We start from the raw sequence: 23,021 nt of genomic DNA, 5'->3' as shown, positions 1-23,021 counted from the left end.
TTGCAGCGGAATCGCAATTTTTCCACCGCAAAAATCTTAACATCTGCTATTTGTTGCGGGTTTTACCTCCCCATTGAATTCAATAGGGAAAACCTAAAAAAGGAAACCAGCAATTAAAAAACCCAACTGCAGCTGAATTTATGAATGGTTTTTCGGCTGATTTTTTTTACGCAGTTTGTGGATGAGATCTGTTTAAATCTCATCCACTCTGCTGCTACTGTATTACTCTGCGGATATTCCACAATGAAATACTTTGTTGGAAATCCGCAATATTTATGCTATGTGTGGACATACCCAAATAGTTTCAACATTCTGTGCTGATTACTTTCTTTATACAGCAAAACCTCTTCGAAACTACCCCCCAAAATTGCCTTGTAAGATGGTCTTTTAGAGCAGTATTTGTCATGATGTCACATATCTTTATAGCGGTGGGAGCTTTTTTTTTTATCTCTGAGGGTATGTGCACACACACTAATTACGTCCGTATTTGACGGACGTATTTCGGCCGCAAGTAGTGGACCGAACACAGTGCAGGGAGCCGGGCTCCTAGCATCATACTTATGTACGATGCTAGGAGTCCCTGCCTCTCCGTGGAACTACTGTCCCGTACTGTAATCATGTTTTCAGTACGTGACAGTGGTCCTGCAGCGAGGCAGGGACTCCTAGCATCGTACATAAGTATGATGCTAGGAGCCCGGCTCCCTGCACTGAGTTCGGTCCGGAACTTGCGGCCGAAATACGTCCGTAAATTACGGATGTAATTAGTGTGTGTGCACATACCCTTATACAGAGCTCCAGATCCCCTGCATAGACAAACCGTTAAATGATAAACACATGGCTACCTGAGGCACCCACTACAGGCTAGGCACTTACTGCAGACTCTTTTATTACTGTGTTCAATGTATAAACAGAACATTGTATAGTTCCCTATTTTATAAATACATTAATTAATGAATAAAGGAAAGCTGTATACCACTTTAGATAATGGTACTGTACTGTACATTGTTTTTGCACAATCATGTTAATAATTAAAAAATCAAACAGACATTGCCTTTCTTATTTGTATTTAATGGCTGTTATAATAAAATATTTTTACAGAGACAAAAAATGTCCAAGTTAGTGCAAAACTTCTTCACATGCACCCAAGAGGAAAAGGAATTTTCTATACATGATGGGCAGATAAATAAGGAAGTAGGATAACTGCGGCATCTCTCCTCAAAACAGCATGCCACACTTTTTTTTATGTTGGAGTTTTAATCCTTGTGCAGTATTTGTGTGGGGGATGGAGTTAGGATGCTTTTGCTGTTCTGCCCTGAATAGGACCAGGGATTAGTAATCCCGTCAGTGCTGGATAATTTGGGCAGTTCTAGGAAAGGTCAGAGGTACTAAGCATCTGGCAGTGTCCTTCTGCTGCACCGTGCAAGTGGGTGACTGTCCAATTCAAGGCATTGCAACAGGCATGAGGTGACTGGCATATACCAAGAGCTTTGGGATTTAAAGAGGCTCTGTCACCAGATTTAGCAACCCCTATCTGCTATTGCAGCAGATAGGCGCTGCAATGTAGATTACAGTAACGTTTTTATTTTTAAAAAACGAGCATTTTTGGCCAAGTTATGACCATTTTTGTAGTTATGCAAATGAGGCTTGCAAAAGTCCAAGTGGGTGTGTTTAAAAGTACAAGTCCAAGTGGGTGTGTATTATGTGCGTACATCGGGGCGTTTTTAATACTTTCACTAGCTGGGCGCTCTGAGAAGTAACATCCTCTTCTCTTCAGAACGCCCAGCTTGTGACAGTGCAGATCTGTGACGTCACTCACAGGTCCTGCATCGTGACGGCCACATCGGCACCAGAGGCTACAGCTGATTCTGCAGCAGCATCAGCGTTTGCAGGTAAGTCGATCTTACCTGCAAACGCTGATGCTGCTGCAGAATCAACTGTAGCCTCTGCTGCCGATGTGGCCGTCACGATGCAGGACCTGTGAGTGACGTCACAGATCTGCACTGTCACAAGCTGGGCGTTCTGAAGAGAAGAGGATGTTACTTCTCTTCAGAGCGCCCAGCTAGTGAAAGTATTAAAAACGCCCCGATGTACGCACATAATACACACCCACTTGGACTTGTACTTTTAAACACACCCACTTGGACTTTTGCAAGCCTCATTTGCATAACTACAAAAATGGTCATAACTTGGCCAAAAATGCTCGTTTTTTAAAAATAAAAACGTTACTGTAATCTACATTGCAGCGCCTATCTGCTGCAATAGCAGATAGGGGTTGCAAAATCTGGTGACAGAGCCTCTTTAAGGGGCTGTTTCTTGGAAAACTAATACCCATGCAGCACCATTGCACAGAATAAGACACTGGTACAGGAAGATCCTATATACACAGCATATGGGATGCAGGCAACTTTAACGGACAGGTCAAGGGAGAGAATGTGTCAATTTTTTCATTTCTAGGGAAACATGGTCTCTCAAACAGGTAACCCTCCCACTGCCAGGGTGCTATTAACCGCCCAGCAGCTTAATGCAGGACAAAAGTTAAGGCCCCCTAACAACTGTGCTTATGTGGTCCAGCAGGGAGAACATTAACACAATGGCACATATGAACGCAGCCCTTGGTGTGTATATTTATGTACACTTTACCCATGTCACTGCCAGAAAGGCACCAGTGACCGTTAGGCAGGGCTTGGGAGCACTGCTGGCAATGACCTGGTTAAAAGTGTATTTTAAAATGTATTCAAACTATTTACAGTCTGGGCCTGGGGTGCAAGGCAGTGAAAAAGGGTATTTTTTTTATCTGAGTAATGGAGGTGTAAACAGATCATCACTCTAGCTGCCCTCTTCAGGAGAGCGAGTGTCAGATTTCAGTTTGACAAATTCTTTGGCCACCTCATCATTGTTGCGTTGTGACAAGATCCTCAAGACGGTCAATCCGGTTTCATCCATATGAATACGTCGGCCAAGAGGCAGCCAGCAGGCACAACTGCCTCTTTGTGCCAGATCTTTTAGCTGCATAACAGCTGTGCCCACTGTCCGATCTTCCCGTGCAAAGCAGTAATCTTTCACACATACCTGCAGTTCATAGCACTCTGGGCCATTTTCATTGCCTAGGGTGCTATAGAAAAAGAAAAGAACATTATGATATTATTTTATGATACTATGCATGTATAATAAGCTTGATTTAACTAGAACTAGTTGTTATAATTAATAAATTCAGTCCACTTACTAGTATTGGGCAGAGCGACTGTCAAATATTAGGTAGACAATGGAAAGCATTATGTAGAGCATTGTCACCTGAGTATAAAATATTCCTCCACTGTGAACTTAAAAGTATCATCAGAAAATTACATATTATTCAAACCTTTAGACATAGCTGTTTTTAGTCTTTGGTGCGCTTTTTTTTTTTTTTTTAATGTGACTGCATATAAAAGAAAAATCTTGAAATATTCCAGTTTTCACACTAGTTACTAGGTTGAAACATCCTGACTCCATCACTTCCTGGAAACTGTAATGGTCAGGGGTGTAACGATCGTAGTTGAAGGTGGTGCGACTGCGATCAGCCTGGAGGAGGAGTGGGCCCGTCAGTCCCGGGCCACCGTGTGAGGTCCACTAACTCTGTGGCCTACTAGACATTACTAAGGATTCTGAGAACATCAGTCTGACGTCCCGGCACAGGCGGCGTGATAATGTCACTGCATTGTGCTGCCTGTGACGGGCAAGCAGGCCAGCCGTGGGAACGGGGTCGGTGAGTTTAATTTTTTTAAATTTTCATTGTCACGAAAGAGGGTACTATTAAAGGAGGAGGGGCCTAACTACTATATAGGGTTCATCTATCTACCAAAAGGGGGCCTAACTACTATATGGCGGTACCTATGTAATATATAGTGGTTCCTATGTACTTTATGGGGGGGCCTAGTTTCTATATGGGGGCAACTATCTACTATATGGGGGAATCCAACTACCATATGTGGGTCACCTATCTACTATATGGGGGCCTAACTACTATATGGGGGCCATCTAATTACTATATGGGAGTACCGAACTAATATATGAGATTCATCTATTATATATTAGATTAATACACCCATATAGTAGTTAGGTCCCCCATATAATAGATAGGCATCCCTATATATTATATAGGTGCCCCCATATAGTAGTTAAGCCCCATATAGTATATAGGTGACCCTTGTATAGTAGTTAGGCCCCTCCTCCATTAATAACTACTACTACTTTATGGGGGTTAAACTATGTACTAAATGGAGGGCCTAACTACTATATGGGGGCAACGAACTTCTATATGGGGGCACAAAATAAAACTTTGGGGGGGACACAAAGGGGGCATTACTACTTTGTGGTAGCACTATTACTGTTTGGGGGCACTTTTACTCTGTCAGGAGCTAAGAGGAGCACTATTACAATGCAGGGCCTAAAGGGGGAACTATTACTGAATAGGTAGGGAGGATGCTGGAAAATCAAGGAGCCAAAGATGCCTGTGCTGTAAATTCTGCAGAGACAAGTCGTGGCTGAAAGAAGTTGTCGTGGCAGTCCGGCCAAGGTGAAGAAGAAGGGGGAAATTGTACGACTCCAATCAGAGAATACGTCATCTGTGATGTATATGGTCTTTAGAGCACCTGTATAGGACTGGTATCTACCGCTATATGGTCACTATGTGGTGGTAATATTGGTATTTGTATAGTGCATTTTATTCAGGAATAGTATGGTGGTAATATTTAGTCACTATATGGTGGTTATATGTGGTCATGATGAGGCGGTATCATTCAGTAACAGTATGGTAACATTATTTAGTCACTATGTGGTGGTGGGGGTGGTGGTAATATGTGGTCATGGTGTGCAGGTATTATTAAGTAAAAGTATGGTGGCATTATTCAGTCACTATGTTGTAGTAATATATGGTCATGGTGTAACAGTATTGTGTACCTTATATAGTAGTAGCATTGGCCTTGCTATGCTGGGTTTTGTTCAGTAACAGTATAGAGATATTTGTTCCTTGTATAGTGGATTGTGCTATTATGTGGTAACTGTAGGACTGCATAATTTCGAGGTATATTATCATACATAGAAAATTGTCTTATTGCTATGTTGTCTTTGAGACTCGCAACACCTGTGCCTGCGCATTCAAGCACCAAACAGAAGCGTTGGTGTGGGGGGGGGGGGGGGTGGCATGCAGGTGGCCCAGCTGCAAAGGCCTATAGGAGTCTAGTTATGCCACTGGACTCTAGTTAACAAAAACTTAGGCACAATCTGTCAAATAGGTGTGCCACCTCTGCTGTACGGTACACTGATCTTTGGAAAACTGACCGACTGAATCATAGGAGCTCAGCTAACTAAATAGAAATGTGTCTGTCAATATGTTTTTCAACAGTTTCCAATGAAAACTAGTAGAACTGTGAGTTCAGCTCTGGAACATAATATACACTTTAACTAATGTAAGATAAGTATTGCTATATCTTTAAGAAGTAACCCAATTTTTATCTAGATTACATCTACACTATATGGACAAAAGTATTGGGACACTCCTCCTAATCATTGAATTCAGGTGTTTCATTCAGTCCCATTGCCACATCTGTATATAATTAAGCACCTACCCCTTCAGTCTGCCTTTACAAAGATTTGTGAAAGAATGCATCTAAAGAGCTCACTGAAATGAAGCATGGTACTGTAAAATGATGCCATCGTTGCAACAGGTCATTTTGTGAAATTTCTTCCCTCCTAAATGTTCCACAATCAACTGTGTGGTGTTATTGAAAAGTGGAAGCATTTAGGAACCACTGAAACTTAACCACAAAGTGGTAGACGGTGTAAAGTTACAAAGCGGGGTTGCCGAGTGCTGACTCAATAACTCAAGAGTTCTAAACCTTCTATGGCATTACCATTCACACAAAAACTGTGTGCCAGGAGCCCTGACCTCAACCCCATTGAACACTTTTATGGGATAAACTAAAACGGAGAATGCTAGCCAGGCCCTCTCATTCCACATCAACTCACAAATGCTATTCTGGATGAATGAGCAAAAATTCCCACAGACACACTCCGAAATCTTGCAGAAAGCCTTCCCAGAGGAGTTCAAGCAGTTTTAGCTGCAAATGGGGACCAACTCCATATTAGAACGATTTAGAACAGGATGCCATAAATGCTCCTGTAAGTGTAATGTGTAGGTGTCCCAATACTTTTGTCTATTTATAAACTGTAAAAATATGGACATACCCTCCAAAGGCAGCAGGAAATGTGATTAAAGCGGCTTTCATAATCAGACTACTCTGCTCACTTTTTTTATTGAGAGGCACTGATACTTTATTCCCTCATAGTGCTACTTCAAAATTTTGGTAGAAGCTATCCGCACTCCACATGCAGCTGTAATCTACTCTTATTTACTTTAACAGAAAAACTTATCTCCTTAGCCATTTTTCATTTTCGTTTTTTCCTCCCTGCCTTCCAATAGCCATAACTTTTTTATTTTTCTATTGACATTTGAGGGCTATTTTTTGCTGGACGACTTGTAGTTTTTATTGGCACCATTTAATGTACTGGAGAACTGTAGAAAAATTATTTGGGATGGAACGGGAAAAAAAAACAGCAATTCTGCAATGACGGGGTTGGGTTGACAGACAGGTGAGCCCTAATCTACCCGCCACTCAGTCCCTGCCTACTTGCACGACCCGTCCTAGGTGACGGCGTGCAACTGGGCGACGGTCCCTACGCTCAATACGTGCACAACAGACAAACAGACAAGGGTACACAGAAGCTAAGGGAAATGGGGCAGTTGCCCACGGCAACACCGTGAGCAACAAGAGTAGTGAACGAGCCGAGTCAAACCAGGAGTGTACAAGGTACCAAACGCAGAGCAGAAGCGTAGTCAGTAAAGCCAGGGTCAATTTGAAGCAGAGGTCAATAGTACTAGCAGGAACAGCAGAGCCAGGATACAAGACAGAATCACAGGCAAAGGAAGAGCAGGAAATGAAGGTATAAATAGACCGAGGGCGGGAGCTAGCTCCGTCTGGCCAGGCTGTGATAGGTTCTCCCACTCCTCAGCCTACCAGCCTGAGTGGTAGCAGATCGAGTCACTCTATCAGACCTAGGAGCAGATGCAGACTGATTAACCACGGGCATCGACACAGAAGCTGTGTCTAGCAAATCCTTTACAAATTCCTTCATTGTTTTTTGGGTTTTGATTTTACCGCATTCACTGTGTAGTAAAAGCGACATGTTAACTTTATTTTTGTGGGTCAACATGTATACGGCGTTACCAAATTTATTACGTTTTTTTTATGATGTACTGATTTTACAAAGAGAAAATTATTTATTTTCTTAGTGCTCAAGGTGTGGCATTGAGTATGCCCATCCAGTCCACATGTTATGGGAATGTGTTGCACTAGGCTCCTATTAGAATGGGATCCTGGGCATTATTAAGACAGTCTCTACTGTGGACCTCCCTTTTGAGCCCAAGGCTTGCTTGCTTGTTGGAGTTGCTTGGTGACTAGGAGCTGGATGCCTTCTCTTTTTTAGGAATTCAAAAACTTGTAGAACATGCTTGCAAGTTAATTGCAGCTCACTGGAGTCAGACCAGTCCCCCCCTACGGTATGGAAATTTACATCCAAGATGATCATCAGATTGGAGGGAGGGGTGTACCTAAACTGAAACTTTGTTTCTAACTTTGAATCTACATGGGCAGACGGATAAATAACAACAATTTGCCTGGCCGGGTATTGGTAGACGCTCGATTGGACAGAGCTCAGGCCCTGTTAGGCGGATCTCTTGGTAGGTAATGTGTCCCCTCGTTGCCTTTATCGATAAGATACTTTTGTAAGGCTAGAGGTTTCTATTGTTTGGAACACCACACCATGTTGCAGCTCTAAGGACACATAAATGTCCATATTTGCTCTTTTGTCAGTGGGGATGTTTGTCTTTGTATTTTTGTTAGATGTGTATATTTTTTTGTTGTATGTAAAATTCTCAAAACTGATTAAAAAAAAAACAACAACAACAACAACAACTATTCATATTCAGAGTCAAAACGTTATTATTTTTTCGTCGATGGAGCGGGGTGAGGACTTGATTTTTGCGTGGCGAGATGTCGTTTTTATAGGTGCTATTTTGTGGTACCTACAACATTTTGATCACTATTGATTCAATTTTATTTGGAAGGCAAGATGACAAAAAAAAAGCATTTCTGGTGCTGTTTATTTATGTTTTTGAGGCGTTCCCCGTGTGGGATAAATAATGTTATATTGTAATACTGTGAACTTTTATGGAGGCAATGCTATCAATTTATGTTTATTTTTTTTATATTACTTTTGAACTTTTAATATTTAAGAAAAATTTTTTTCTTACATTACGAAAATCTGTAACTGTTTTTTACAGTTTTTCTTTAGTCCCTCTAGGGTGCTTGAACAAGCGATCGTTTGATTGCTGGTACAATAGACCGCAATACATATGTATTGCAGTGTATTGTAATTTTTAGCGACTCCTATTAGGCATTGCGGGGGGAAAGGGGCAATGGGGGGACATTATTGACCGCAAAAGGTAAGTAGTTAAACGTAACACACAGCCGACACCAGCTCCCCGGCCATGATGTTCAGTTACGTCAAATCTCGGGAAGGGGTTATACTGCATGTGTTGTGGATCTTCTATTACAGGAAGCATCCACCAAGATTTCAGTGGCGTAATGAAGGATCAGGGCTTCGTGTTACAGAAACAGAGAACTTATTGTTATAGATTCAGGGATTTATTCTGATTGACAAGTTTGGAGTGAGGAAGGAATTTTTGCCTCTTTGGGTCCATTCACATGTTGCAGTCATAACATGATTTTTTCCATAATTTTATGGAAACCAAAGCAATACCATAGTGTTTTGCCAATATTTTGTGGAAATCAATGCAAAAAAATGTGATGCTACCAACTTATGTCTTTTCTTCACCCTTAGGGTATATTCACACGGCTTATTTTCGGTCGTTTTTCAGGCCAAAAACGGCCAAAAAGTCGGAAGCAGAATGCCTCCAAACATCTGCCCATTGATTTCAATGGGAAAAACGGCGTTCTGTTCCGACGGGGCGTTTTTTCAAAAGTGCATGTCACTTCTTGAGCCGTTTTTGGAGCCGTTTTTCATTGACTCTATAGAAAAACAGCTCCAAAAACAGCTGTAGCAAACGCAGCGAAAAATGCGAGTTGCTAAAAAAACGGCTGAAAATCAACTCCCTATTTTCAGATGTTTTTTCGCTAAGCATGTGAACATACCCTTCCTATGTTATTTACTAACTAGACTAATCACACAGTGATTCTGCTAATCACCTTTCTTACAATTTAATACTATTTTATGTGTATACTCACAACTGGAAGCTCTCATTGTATTTTGGGGCCCAGCTGTTATTCTTGGATTTTGTTGTAAACTTTCTCTTCTTGTCACTGAGATTTGGACCAATCATGTTAACCTCAATAAAGGGACGGAAAATCCCTGAGGTCTGCCACTTGAGATCATTAGCTGCAACAACTATAGAAATAAGACAAATTAGTCAATAAATCAATATCCTGAGGAAGCTGCACATCCTTAACAGATTTTACTATTTGCATACATTTGAAATTACTTATTGATATATCAGTCGTGCTTTTCTCAACATCAAACAAACTAGTGACCAAAACAGATCACCCATCGTGCACTAATTGTTATATGAATACAACAATGTTGCTCCTCTACCGTATAGCGATGTAATGAATTCCAGTGTCATATGTAAAATCATATTTTCCATTCCAGATCATATTAACAGTTAATAACCCCTTAATGACCAGGCCTGAAAGGGCCTTAGAGAGGACCTTTCACATGCCCAAAGAACTGCAGCTAGAATCTCAGTTAGATTGCCGGTGACTCAATCTTTTTTCTGTTTTGTTCGAACCCCAATCTTTCTTGAGATATTGGTGCCATTAGTATTGGTGCTGGATATGCAAATGAGGCCTTTGTTGACTGAAGTGGGTGGTTACTACTTGGCAAGTAAGCAGTCTTAACCACACACTTGACAAAGTCCTCATTTGCAAATTATGGCACCAAAACCTCAGGAACGTTGGTGTCACAATCTGTGGGTATGTGGACCCACTGGGCCGTACCGCCGTAGCAATATAGCAGCTGGCCAAACAGGGTACAAAGTCAATGTCTATAGTTTGGATAAGGTACTTGTGGCAATACAGACAGTAGCGATGGTTTCGGCTCGGATGAAACTCTGGCAGTAGGCAGACAACAGGTGCGGTGAAACACAGAGGGTGTAGTAGGCGACACTGTACAGCACAGGAACACGGTAGCACGGGAAACAGAATACAGGTAGCAGGAACGGGAACACTGGGAACTGGAAAACACTCAAGGGGCCATTAGCAAAGACTAACACGGGTATACACAACAAAGCTCAGGCAATGAGGGAAGGGGCAGGGCCTTTTTTATAGTCCAGGGTGATTTAGGCTAATTGAAACATTACTCCAGGTGCGCGCTGGCCTTTTAAGGCCGGGCACGAGCGTGCGCACGCACCCTACGGGATGCTGCAGAACAGGACGGAAGTGAGCGCTGGCATCTCCTGAGGAGGAGATGGGGGCCAGCGCTCGCAGATCCATGGCTGTGGCCATCGGGGGATGAGTAATCCCGACGGTCCGCGCCCATGGGTATTACAGTATCCCCACTCATACGCCCCCTCTTCTTGGGGCCAGAGTGGGAGAAACATTTCTTCACGAGGTCAGGAGCATTGAAGTTCTCCTCTGGCTCCCAGGACCCCTCCTCTGGACCAAACCCCCTCCAATCCACCAAATAAAAAGTTCTACCTCCTACTCTCTTGGTATCCAAGATCTCCCTCACCTCGAATGTATCTGATGAACCGCTGGGGGCAACTGCAGGACTAGAAGTCTTGGTGTAGCGGTTCAGGACCACAGGCTTCAAGAGGGAGACATGAAAGGAGTTGGAGATCTTGAGAGTAGGAGGTAGCCAAACTGGTAGGAGACTGGGTTGATCAGTTGTATGATCTCAAAGGGTCCGATGAATCAGGGGGAAAACTTGTATGACGGCACCCTCAGCCGGATATTCCTAGAGGACAGCCAGACCTTGGTACCCAGAAGAAACTGAGGAGGCTCTCTTCTCCTTGTGTCTGCCTTTCGCTTCATGCGGTAAACCGCCAGCACAACAGAAGATCGGGTTAGCTGCCAGATCTAATTCACTGAATTTTAACGATATATATTATGCTCCCACAAATATGAACAATTGGAAATTCACTGAAGTGATAATGAGTAAAATGTATAACTTTAATTCATAGCTATCTAAAAACAGGGGTACAATCACCACTGTGAAAAAGCCCAACCGTGTATTTAAAAACGTATTAAACAAAATACTCCAAGTCCTAGTTCGTTTGCGAACCCTTTATGACTGGGTATATAACAGAGATATCAAATTGTGGAATCAGCGTTTAAACATTGGTGTAGCAGTGGTTTAGACCCTCGTCAGTGGCATGCTTCACTACGGGACTCAGAGTAACTATAAACTAAATACTCCCCCCCTGGCTTCGGCGGCATACTTCGAACCAGCCAATAACACCAGCCCACCACATCCGTGACGCTCAACCATGTGACTCCCGGCCGTCAGCTGACATACCCGGAAGCCACACTGTAAACACCACAGAGCGTGCAGACTGAATGGGAGGCTGTAGAAGTATCTACTTGCCGCACAGAGCCTCCTACTATTCAAGGATGGAGTATAACAATGTTGGGTTGGATACATATTGCGGATCAGCTCAAGACCGCAATTGGACTACCACGATAGGAACACCTACCCTGGAAATACATACTGTACGAATGGAAAGACGATGTTAATGTCAACCACACTTAGGACATTTGAACCACTCCTGGACTAAATTGCCATGCCTGTTACTTTTGAATGGTATATTGCAAGTAACTGTGCTTGGACTAGGATTAAATTGCCATACCCCCACCCAGGGGACCGACAAAACCCTGTAACTTGGTCTGAGTTATACTTTAAATAAAACAGGTATAATTTGTTTGCTCGTTTAAACCTTCAGGATGTACGCAAGCCAGTCTGTAAATCCATTGGGCCTCTTTGCGCAAAATGAGGTTATCCCAATCCCCTCCCCGTTTAGGAGGACGTACCAATTCAATTGCCTGAAATTTCAAACATTCTGCCCTGCCTTGATGTTTTGCATGTACATGTTTTGATATGGAAGTGTCTCTTAAATTTGTAACATCTCCAACATGTTCCCTAATCCGGCGCCGCAACTGCCATATCGTTTTGCCCACATAGTTCAGTGGGCACGGACATGTAATTAAATAGACTACCCGAGCCGTTTTGCAGTTCACAAAATCTCGGATGTCATACTCAGCCTTGGTGGTAACACTTTTGAATTTTTTCCCACTTTGGATAAAATCACAGGCTCTACAACTACCACATCTGTGTGTGCCTGGTATCTGCCTGTCTAATCAAGTACCCTTATGGATTAAAGGATCAAAACAACTCTGCATCACCCTGTCCCTAATGTTTTTACCTCTACGGAACGTGACTGAAGGCCATTGTGTTATCTGATCCGCCAAGTCCGCATCGGCACTTAGGATACGCCAGTACCTCTTGTGGTTGACATTAACATCGTCTTTCCATTCGTACAGTATGTATTTCCAGGGTAGGTGTTCCTATCGTGGTAGTCCAATTGCGGTCTTGAGCTGATCCGCAATATGTATCCAACCCAACATTGTTATACTCCATCCTTGAATAGTAGGAGGCTCTGTGCGGCAAGTAGATACTTCTACAGCCTCCCATTCAGTCTGCACGCTCTGTGGTGTTTACAGTGTGGCTTCCGGGTATGTCAGCTGACGGCCGGGAGTCACATGGTTGAGCGTCACGGATGTGGTGGGCTGGTGTGATTGGCTGGTTCGAAGTATGCCGCCGAAGCCAGGGGGAGGATTATTTAGTTTATAGTTACTCTGAGTCCCGTAGTGAAGCATGCCGCTGACATCTATGCGTGTATGCTTCCGTGTTGTGCAGTAGAATATCTGCTGCTGAAGAAAATATCGCTGGCATCCTGGCCAGACTGACAGACCCCTGATGATAAGTATAGAAACGCGTAGGGTCGGGTGAAGTGAGGGAATTTTGCATAGGGGGCAGTGGCATTGTTGTGCATCTGTACATTGGGAGATTCAGGCGCGGTTAACGCAGGCTCCTGTGTGTACGAGGGTCTAAACCACTGCTACACCAATGTTTAAACGCTGATTCCACAATTTGATATCTCTGTTATATACCCAGTGATAAAGGGTTCGCAAACGAACTAGGACTTGGAGTATTTTGTTTAATACGTTTTTAAATACACGGTTGGGCTTTTTCACAGTGGTGATTGTACCCCTGTTTTTAGATAGCTATGAATTAAAGGTATACATTTTACTCATTATCACTTCAGTGAATTTCTAGCTGCCAGATCTGCAAGAAGTCCCTGAAATCAGACTCAGCTGCGGGCACCTGAGACTTAACAGACACCGGGAGAGGAAAACGAGGGTGTTGTCCTTAAACGATGGCGAATGGTGTGGTTCTTGTGGACTCGCTAGTATGGTTGTTTTACGAGAACTCGGCCCAAGGAAGAAGCTGCACCCAGTCATCATGCTGCCTGCAGATGAAGTGTCGTAAGTAGTTCTCCATGATCTGATTGATCCTCTCAACTTGGCTATTGGACTGGGGGTGGTAGGCTGAGGAAAAGTCCAACTTTATATCAAGGAGTTTACAGAGGGCCCTCCAGAACTTTTGAGGTGAACTGAACCCCCCGATCAGACACGATATGCAGAGGTAGACCGTGTAGGTGAAAGATGTGTTGGATGAAGAGTTTGACCAGTTGAGAAGCAGAAGGTAGGCCAGTCAGCAGAACAAAATGAGCCATCTTTGAGAATCGGTCCACCACCACCCAGACTGTACTGCATCCAGCAGAGGGAGGCAGATCCGTGACGAAGTCCATTGCAATATGCTGCCAGAGAGCATTGGGCACAGGCAGCGGCTGGAGCAGGCCAGCCGGTTTGGAGTGAGCAACTTTGTTTGCTGCGCACACCATGCATGAGGAGACAAAGTCCATGATGTCTTTGGGCAGAGTGGGCCACCATTACTGTTGGGCAATCAGGTCTCGGGTCTTACAGACACCCGTGTGACCAGCCAATTTGGAACTGTGTCCCCAGCGGAGGATTCTTCTTCTTTCTGCCAGACGCTCAAAAGTCCTCCTCGGAGAGATGTCTCTAACTTGCAGAGGGTTGACAGAGATGATACAAGATGGGTCAATGATATTTTGTGGAGACTCCATGGTGTCCTCTGTCTTGACTGACATGGACAAGGCATCAGCCCTCACATTCTTGTCAGCAGGGTGGTAGTGGAGTTCAAACTGGGCAAAGAACAGCGACCACCTGGCTCGACGGGGGTTCAGCCATTGGGCCGTCTGGAGATATGTGAGGTTCTTGTGGTCATTAAAAATCAGGATGGGATGAGCTGCGCCCTCTAGTCGGTGTCTCCACTACTCCAAGGCCAGTTTGATGGCCAGTAAATCCCGATCCCCAATCGAGTAGTTGCGCTCCACGGAAGAGAAAAGCTTGGAGTAATAGCCACATACCACTGTCTTGCCTTTGGGACCCCTCTGGAATAGAAGTGCGCCAGCACCAACAGAGGAGGTGTCTACCTCCAACAAAAACTGTCGAGATACATCAGGATGATGGAGGGTTGAGGCTGACGTGAAGGCATTCTTCAAGCTATTAAATGTGGTCTCTTCCAGTGGAGTCCACACCTTGGCGTTCATGCCTTTCTTGGTGAGGGTAGAAATGGGAGCTGTCAGTGAGAAGTTGGGGACAAACTGCCGGTAGAAATTGGCGATACCCAGGAAATGCTGTATAGACCTTAAGCCTTGAGGACGTTTTTGGACATTCCAGGATGGCCTTTACCTTCTCAGGATCCATCTTGAAACCTTGATCCGAGATAATGTAGCCCAGAAAGGGTAGACACTCTCTCTCAAACACGCAATTCTCCAGATTGGCATACAGGCGATTCTCCCTTAATCGCAGCAAACCTTGACGGACATGTCTCTGATGAGTCACTGGATCTGGGGAAATAATCAGAATGTCAACGAGATAGACCACAACACAGACCTAGGGGAGATCTCGGAAGATGTAATGAACGAACTGTTGGAAGACCGCGGGAGCGTTACACCAACCGAAGGGCATTACTAGGTATTCATAGTGCCAGTCTCGAGTGTTAAATGCCGTCTTCCATTCGTCACCCCGACGAATCCGGATTAGGTTGTAAGCCTCCCGTTGGTCTAGCTTACAAAAAATTTTGGCTCCTCGTATGCGATCAAACAGTTCTGAAATCAATGGCAATAGATATCTATTTTTTACTGGTTTAGACCCTGGTAGTCAATGCAGGGTCAAAGAGATCCTTCCCTCTTTTTGACAAAGAAGAACCCGGCCCCGGCCAGCGAGGAGGATTTCCATATGAAACTCCTCTCCAAATTCTCCTTAATATAGGCGGACATAGACTGAGTCTCTGGCAAGGAGAGAGGGTATACCCTATCACCGGGAAGGGATGCAGCAGGAACCAGTTCAATAGGGCAGTCATACGCCCGATGTCGAGGCAACGTCTCAGCCTCCCTCTTGCTAAAGATATCCGCAAACTGTGAGTAGTGAGAAGGCAATTCTGCCAATGGCTGAGACTGGGGAGACTGGGTCGGATGGATCTAACCCAGGCAGCGACTGAAGCACTCGGAACCCCACCGGAGAACCTCTCCAGAATTCCAGCCCAGAACTGGGGCATGTAGTCGGAGCCAGGGCAGGCCCAGCAGCACAGCCTTGGACAGGACAAAAAATGAGATGAACTCGGAATGAAGGACTCCCACTTGGAGTTTCAGTGGTTTGGTCACAGCTACAATAGGGTCTGGCAACGGCAGTCCATTCACCGAGGCAACGATTAAAGGCCTCTCCAGGGGGGTTGTGGGTAACTGGAGAAGATCCACCAGGTCGCTCCGAATGAAGTTAGCTGCGGATCCAGAGTCCAAGTAGGCAGAGAACCGGTGCGTCTTCTAGCTGGACACTATGGTCACGGGGGTGGACAATTTGGAAGAAAGTCCCTCCTCACCCAGAGTTGTCTCTCCAACCAATCCTAGGTTCTGGGGCTTTTGGGGGCACAGACGCACAAGATGGCCTCCGAGGCCACAATACAGACAGAGTCCCGAAGTGCGTCTGCGTTGTCTCTCCTGGATAGACAGTTTGAGATGGACCATCCTCAAAGACTCCTTAGGTGGAACAGCTGATGAGGACAGCAGGGGTTGCTGAAATGTGGGAGCCAGACTAGGGAGTCCTCCCTCCCGGCGAGCCTCTTGGAACCGTTCTCGGATCCTTATGTCAATCCGGGCGGCCAGAAGAATAAGATCATCCAGGGTAGATGGCAGATCTCGGACGGCAAGCTCGTCCTTAATCACGGGGGACAGTCCCTGCCAAAATGTTGCCACCAAGGCCTCGTTGTTCCATAACAACTTTCCCGCTAGGGTGTGGAAGTGAATGGCGTACTCGCCCATGGAAGTGTCTCCCTGGCAAAGGTTCAGCAAGGAGGCTGCTGCTCACGAGTCTCGTCCAGGTTCCTCAAATACCATGCGAAATGTCCGTAGGAACCCCTGGAAATCAAGGGTCTCTGGTTCTTGTCGTTCCCAGATGGGGTTCGCCCATGCTAGGGCCCTGCCAGTGAGGCGAGAGACGATGAAAGCGACCCTGGCGCCGTCAGTAGAAATTGCTTTTGCATACAGACTGAAGTGAATCTTGCACTGGTTCAAAAATCCCCTGCAGGTCCTCGCGTCTCCATCATAGCGATGAGGTAGTAGCAGAGAAAATAGGGGATCAGCACTGCCAGGAGGTGTAGTAGGAGGAACGGCAGCTTGCATATCCAGCCGATGTGCAATAATGTTCAACGCCTGGAGGTCTAGCATATCCGCCTGCATCACTTGTGACGTCATCATGGTCTTGGATTTACCAGTGGGGTCCATGGCTTGAGCTTTCTGTCACGATCTGTGGGTATGTGGACTCACTGGGCCGTACCGCCGTAGCGGTATGGCAGCTGGCCAAACAGGGTACAAAGTCAATGTCTATAGTTTGGATAAAGTACCCGTGGCAATACAGACAGTAGCAATGATTCAGGCTCGGATGGAACTCTGACAGCAGGCAGATAACAGGTGCAGTGAAACACAGTCGAGTAGGCGACACAACACGACTCCAATACTGTACAACAAAGGAACATGGTAGCTTGGGAAACAGGATACAAGTAGCAGGAACAGGAACACTTTGAACTGGAAAACACTCAAGGGGCCATTAGCAAAGACTAACACGGGTATACACAACAAAGCTCAGGCAATGAGGGAAGGGGCAGGGCCCTTCTTATAGTCCAGAGTGATTTAGGCTAATTGGAACATTACTCCAGGTGTGCGCGCTGGCTCTTTAAGGCCGAGCATGAGCGTGCGCACGCACCCTATGGGATGCTGCAGAACGGGACGGAAGTGAGCGGTGGAGTCTCCTGAGGAGAAAATGGGGGCCAGCGCTTGCAGATCCATGGCTGCGGCCATCGAGGGGTGAGTTATCCCGACGATCCGCAGCCATGGGTGTTACAGTTGGTAGGGTTTGGCAGGGGAAAAAAAAAAAAGGGACAGAATCTGTGAGGCACCAGCAATCTAAGGCCTGATTCACATTGCATTTTAGCCTTTAGTTTAGCATATATGTCAGGAAAACATGCTACACTCTTTTGGCTTCCATCGGGCTCGTATATGCCAGTATACCTATTTTTTGGAGGATAGAATAACGTAGTAGGCAACACTATTCCATCCTGAGGGATCCCGCAAAAAAAAAAAAATGTATACTATGCGGCATTGGAGCCTATGTGTGACGGATACCATACAGTGGTATTCAGAGATATACATTAAACGTATACCTCGAGGCGCTTTCCCTGGGTCTGAATCCCCAGGCACAGCATCAGGTAGCGCACAGCCCGGGGATTCTGGCCCTGGGGAAGCCCTTGACATGACTGTCCATATATGGACTGTGATGTCAGGGACTTTTAACTACAGAATCCCTGGCCAGAGCATCGGAAGTGCTTGGAAAGCTCCTCCAGGAGCGCCATTGCCGACGCTCGGGTCGAGCATTCCGTCATTTCAAAACTCCTAACGTCACTGTTCATATATGGGCAGTGACATCAGGGGCTACTCCAGGAGCATCGGCAATGCTCTAGCCGTAAATTCCAAGATCTCAAAGCTCCTAAGGTCAAGGGCTTTCCAAAGACACCAGTCCCCAGCCAGAGCGCTTGTGATGCTCTGGCCGGATACTCCATAGTTGAGAGCCCCTAATATGTGCCCCATATATGGACAGTGATGTCAGGGGCTTTCCTGGGTACAGCGCTTCACGTAGCGATCTGCCAGAGGGAGTTTGGGCAACGTATCCCACTGCATGTTTATGCTGTGGCATACGTCGCTACCTTCCGTCGGAGGTATACGCCGGAAAGTGACATGCCCTTCTTAATGACTAGCTACATTTTTTTTGTTTTTGCATTTCAGCAGCTACCTTATTTTTTAATTTCTTCATTGACGTGGCTGTATGATTACTTGTATAATGTGAGAAAACGTTTATTTTTTTTCGCCGCAGTTTGGGGGTACAAGTAAATTACTGTGTATTTATTAAATTTTGTTTTACAGTGTGAATATAGAAAAAGTGTTTTTTGGCAATTTTTTTTATTTTCTATACTGTTCATATTTTTTGTGCACATTTTTTCTTTATTACATTTTTTTTATTCTCATGAAGAAGATATTACTATTTTACAACTTTATTCTATAATTATAATGTATTACTATACTTCTCTATGCTAGTATAGATTACTGTATGTCGCTGACACAGGCTGCTCTAAGTGCAAAACTTTGTGTGCCCTAACAGAAAGCTTCCTGAACAGACAGCCATGGGATCCTTTCAAGGTCACTGCAAAGAGGTTTCCCAGTCTCCTATCAACTCACCGGGAAACCCAGTGACCTGATCAAAAGGGGGAGTTCCCTTTTATCATGCTGTGGTCATGTCCTGCGGTGATCAAAGGGTTAAACACCTGGAAACTGGGGTCCATTTAATCCCGACCATAGTCAGGAGACTGCTCTAAGGGCTTATTTACACGAACGTGTAATACGTCCGTGCAACGTGCGTGATTTTCACGCGCCTCGCACGGACCTATGTTAGTCTATGGGGCCGTGCAGACAGTCCGTGAAACGCACGACATGTCCTATATTTGTGCGTTTCTCGCTCATCACGCACCCATTGAAGTCAATGGGTGCGTGAAAATCACGCGCAGCACACGGAAGCACTTCACTTCCGTGTGACGCGCGTGATTCGCGCAAGAGCAGTAAAAAGTATGAATGAAAACAAAAAAGCACCACATACCAACAGAGTGTCATAATGATGGCGGCTGCGCGAAAATCACGCAGCCAAGCATCATATGGTGATGACACACGGAGCTATTAAGTGCCTTTTGCGCGAGCAAAACGCTGCATTTTTTGCGCTCACAAAACTTACACGCTTGTGTAAATCCGGCCTAAGAACAGGAGTGGTTAATAACGGCTTGTTCTTAGAGCAGGAGCACTCACTGAAGCTCATCAGTCACTTCTACAGCAGCGCCACAAGATGTCGCTGTAAACTAAGCACCTGCATGTACTGTACATTAATGTGTTGAAAAGGGTAAGCTAAATAGGACTGAAAGTAACCGTGCTCTACTTTAGATCCTGTAGTTTGCTTGTAGCTTGCAGAAGTACAGTTACTATTTTCAAATGAAAATTAATTTATACTGTTACCAGTAATTGTTTAAACAAATATTTCCTTGATCAATGTGCAATACAAATTGAAATTCTATTCATCATGGCAATTATGGTAATAATATATCCTTTTAACTTACCAATGCTTTAACATAAAATTAACTATTACATGTTATCAGAGCCATGCACCTATGTGAGGGTCACATGACTAGGACAGTTTTTTTTATCCACTGGAAGTATACAATAAAGGATCCTGAATAGCAGCAAGCAGAGATCTTGAAAACTGCGAGGAATTGAAATAGATAGTATATTGATTTTTTTAATATATACTGTATATATGAAAACTCACACTTATATTTATCAAATGAGTTGCAAAATGACTAGAAAATATAGTCAAGACATTGACAAGGTTAGAAATAATGATTTTTATTTGAAATAATTTTCTCCTTCAAACTCTGCTTTCGTCAAAGAATGTTCCATTTGCAGCAATTACAGCATTGCAGACCTTTGGCATTTTAGCTGTTAATTTGCTGAGGTAATCGGGAGAAATGTCACCCCATGCTTCCAGAAGCCCCTCCCACAAGTTGGATTGGCTTGATGGGCACTTCTTGCGTACCATACGGTCAAGCTGCTCCCACAACAGCTCTATGGGGTTGAGATCTGGTGACTGCGCTGGCCACTCGATTACAGATAGAATACCAGCTGCCTGCTTCTTCCCTAAATAGTTCCCTAAAGAGTCATTGACCTGTTGTAGGATGAAATTGGCTCCAATCAAGCGCTGTCCACAGGGTATGGCATGGCGTTGCAAAATGGAGTGATAGCCTTCCTTATTCAAAATCCCTTTTATCTTGTACAAATCTCCCACTTTACCAGCACCAAAGCAACCCCAGACCATCACATTACCTCCACCATGCTTGACAGGTCGCGTCAGGCACTCTTCCAGCATCTTTTCAGTTGTTCTGCGTCTCACAAATGTTCTTCTGTGTGATCCAAACACCTCAAACTTCGATTCGTCTGTCCATAACACTTTTTTCCAATCTTCCTCTGTCCAATGTCTGTGTGCTTTTGCCCATATTAATCTTTTCCTTTTATTAGCCAGTCTCAGATATGGCTTTTTCTTTGCCACTGTGCCCTGAAGGCCAGCATCCCGGAGTCACCTCTTCACTGTAGACGTTGCCACTGGCGTTTTGCGGGTACTATTTAATGAAGCTGCCAGTTGAGGACCTGTGAGGCGTCTATTTCTCAAACTAGAGACTCTAATGTACTTGTCTTGTTGCTCAGTTATGCAGCGGGGCCTCCCACTTCTCTTTCTACTCTGGTTAGAGCCTGTTTGTGCTGTCCTCTGAAGGGAGTAGTACACACCGTTGCAGGAAATCTTCAGCTTCTTGGCAATTTCTCGCATGGAATAGCCTTCATTTCTAAGAACAATAATAGACTGTCGAGTTTCACATGAAATCTCTCTTTTTCTAGCCATTTGGAGAGTTTAATCGAACCCACAAATGTAATGCTTTAGATTCTCAACTAGCTCAAAGGAAGGTCAGTTTTATAGCTCCTCTAAAAAGCATAACTGTTTACAGCGGTGCTAACATAATTGCACAAGGGTTTTCAAGTGTTTTCTAATCATCCATTAGCCTTCTAACACAGTTAGCAAACACAATGTACCATTAGAACACTGGAGTGATGGTTGCTGGAAATGGGCCTCTATACACCTATGTAGATATTGCATTAAAAACCAGACGTTTGCAGCTAGAATAGTCATTTAGCACATTAACAATGTATAGAGTGTATTTCTGATTAATTAAATGTTATCTTCATTGAAAAAAACTGTGCTTTTCTTGCAAAAATAAGGAAATTTCTAAGTGACCCTAAACTTTTGAATGGTAGGGTATATATATATATATATATATATATATATATATATATATATATATATATATACAGTGAAGGAAATAAGTATTTGATCCCTTGCTGATTTTGTAAGTTTGCCCACTGTCAAAGACATGAACAGTCTAGAATTTTTAGGCTAGGTTAATTTTACCAGTGAGAGATAGATTATATTTTAAAAAAAAAACAGAAAATCACATAGTCAAAATTATATATATTTATTTGCATTGTGCACAGAGAAATAAGTATTTGATCCCTTTGGCAAACAAGACTTAATACTTGGTGGCAAAACCCTTGTTGGCAAGCACAGCAGTCAGACGTTTTTAGTAGTTGATGATGAGGTTTGCACACATGTTAGATGGAATTTTGGCCCACTCCTCTTTGCAGATTATCTGTAAATGATTAACATTTTGAGGCTGTCGCTTGGCAACTCGGATCTTCAGCTCCCTCCATAAGTTTTCGATGGGATTAAGGTCTGGAGACTGGCTAGGCCACTCCATGACCTTAATGTGCTTCTTTTTGAGCCACTCCTTTGTTGCCTTGGCTGTATGTTTCGGGTCATTGTCGTGCTGGAAGACACAGCCACGAGCCATTTTTAATGTCCTGGTGTAGGGAAGGAGGTTGTCACTCAGGATTTGACGGTACATGGCTCCATCCATTCTCCCATTGATGCAGTGAAGTAGTCCTGTGCCCTTAGCAGAGAAACACCCCCAAAACATAATGTTTCCACCTCCATGCTTGACAGTGGGGACGGTGTTCTTTGGGTCATAGGCAGCATTTCTCTTCCTCCAAACACGGCGAGTTGACTTAATGCCAAAGAGCTCAATTTTAGTCTCATCAGACCACAGCACCTTCTCCCAATCACTCTCAGAATCATCCAGATGTTAATTTGCAAATTTCAGACGGGCCTGTACATGTGCCTTCTTGAGCAGGGGGACCTTGCGGGCACTGCAGGATTTTAATCCATTACGGCGTAATGTGTTACCAATGGTTTTCTTGGTGACTGTGGTCCCAGCTGCCTTGAGATCATTAACAAGTTCCCCCCGTGTCGTTTTCGGCTGAGCTCTCACCTTCCTCAGGATCAAGGATACCCCACGAGGTGAGATTTTGCATGGAGCCGCAGATCGATGTCGATTGACAGTCATTTTGTATGTCTTCCATTTTCTTACTATTGCACCAATAGTTGTCTCCTTCTCACCCAGCATCTTACTTATGGTTTTGTAGCCCATTCCAGCCTTGTGCAGGTCTATGATCTTGTCCCTGACATCCTTAGAAAGCTCTTTGGTCTTGCCCATGTTGTAGAGGTTAGAGTCAG

General features: G+C 44.3%; 1 protein-coding gene across 8 annotated transcripts in view; it reads right to left on the bottom strand.

The window, feature by feature from the left end:
- Positions 1-2,273: 2,273 nt before the first annotated feature.
- The window catches only part of UNC13A (unc-13 homolog A), a 667,493-nt gene continuing 646,745 nt past the window's right edge, over positions 2,274-23,021 (bottom strand). For all 8 annotated transcript variants that reach the window (XM_075863594.1, XM_075863599.1, XM_075863597.1 and 5 more), the window contains 2 exons: positions 9,342-9,501; positions 2,274-3,112 (listed from right to left, as the gene is read on the bottom strand). In XM_075863594.1, the coding sequence (XP_075719709.1) occupies positions 2,827-3,112; positions 9,342-9,501 (446 nt within the window). In that variant the 3' untranslated portion in view covers positions 2,274-2,826. The remainder of the gene's footprint in view (positions 3,113-9,341; positions 9,502-23,021) is intronic.

Source organism: Rhinoderma darwinii, chromosome 1, assembly GCF_050947455.1.
Source record: "Rhinoderma darwinii isolate aRhiDar2 chromosome 1, aRhiDar2.hap1, whole genome shotgun sequence".
NCBI lineage: Eukaryota > Metazoa > Chordata > Amphibia > Anura > Rhinodermatidae > Rhinoderma > Rhinoderma darwinii.
Note: the sequence above shows the minus strand (reverse complement) of the source record. Positions and strands in the feature narration are given on the sequence as shown.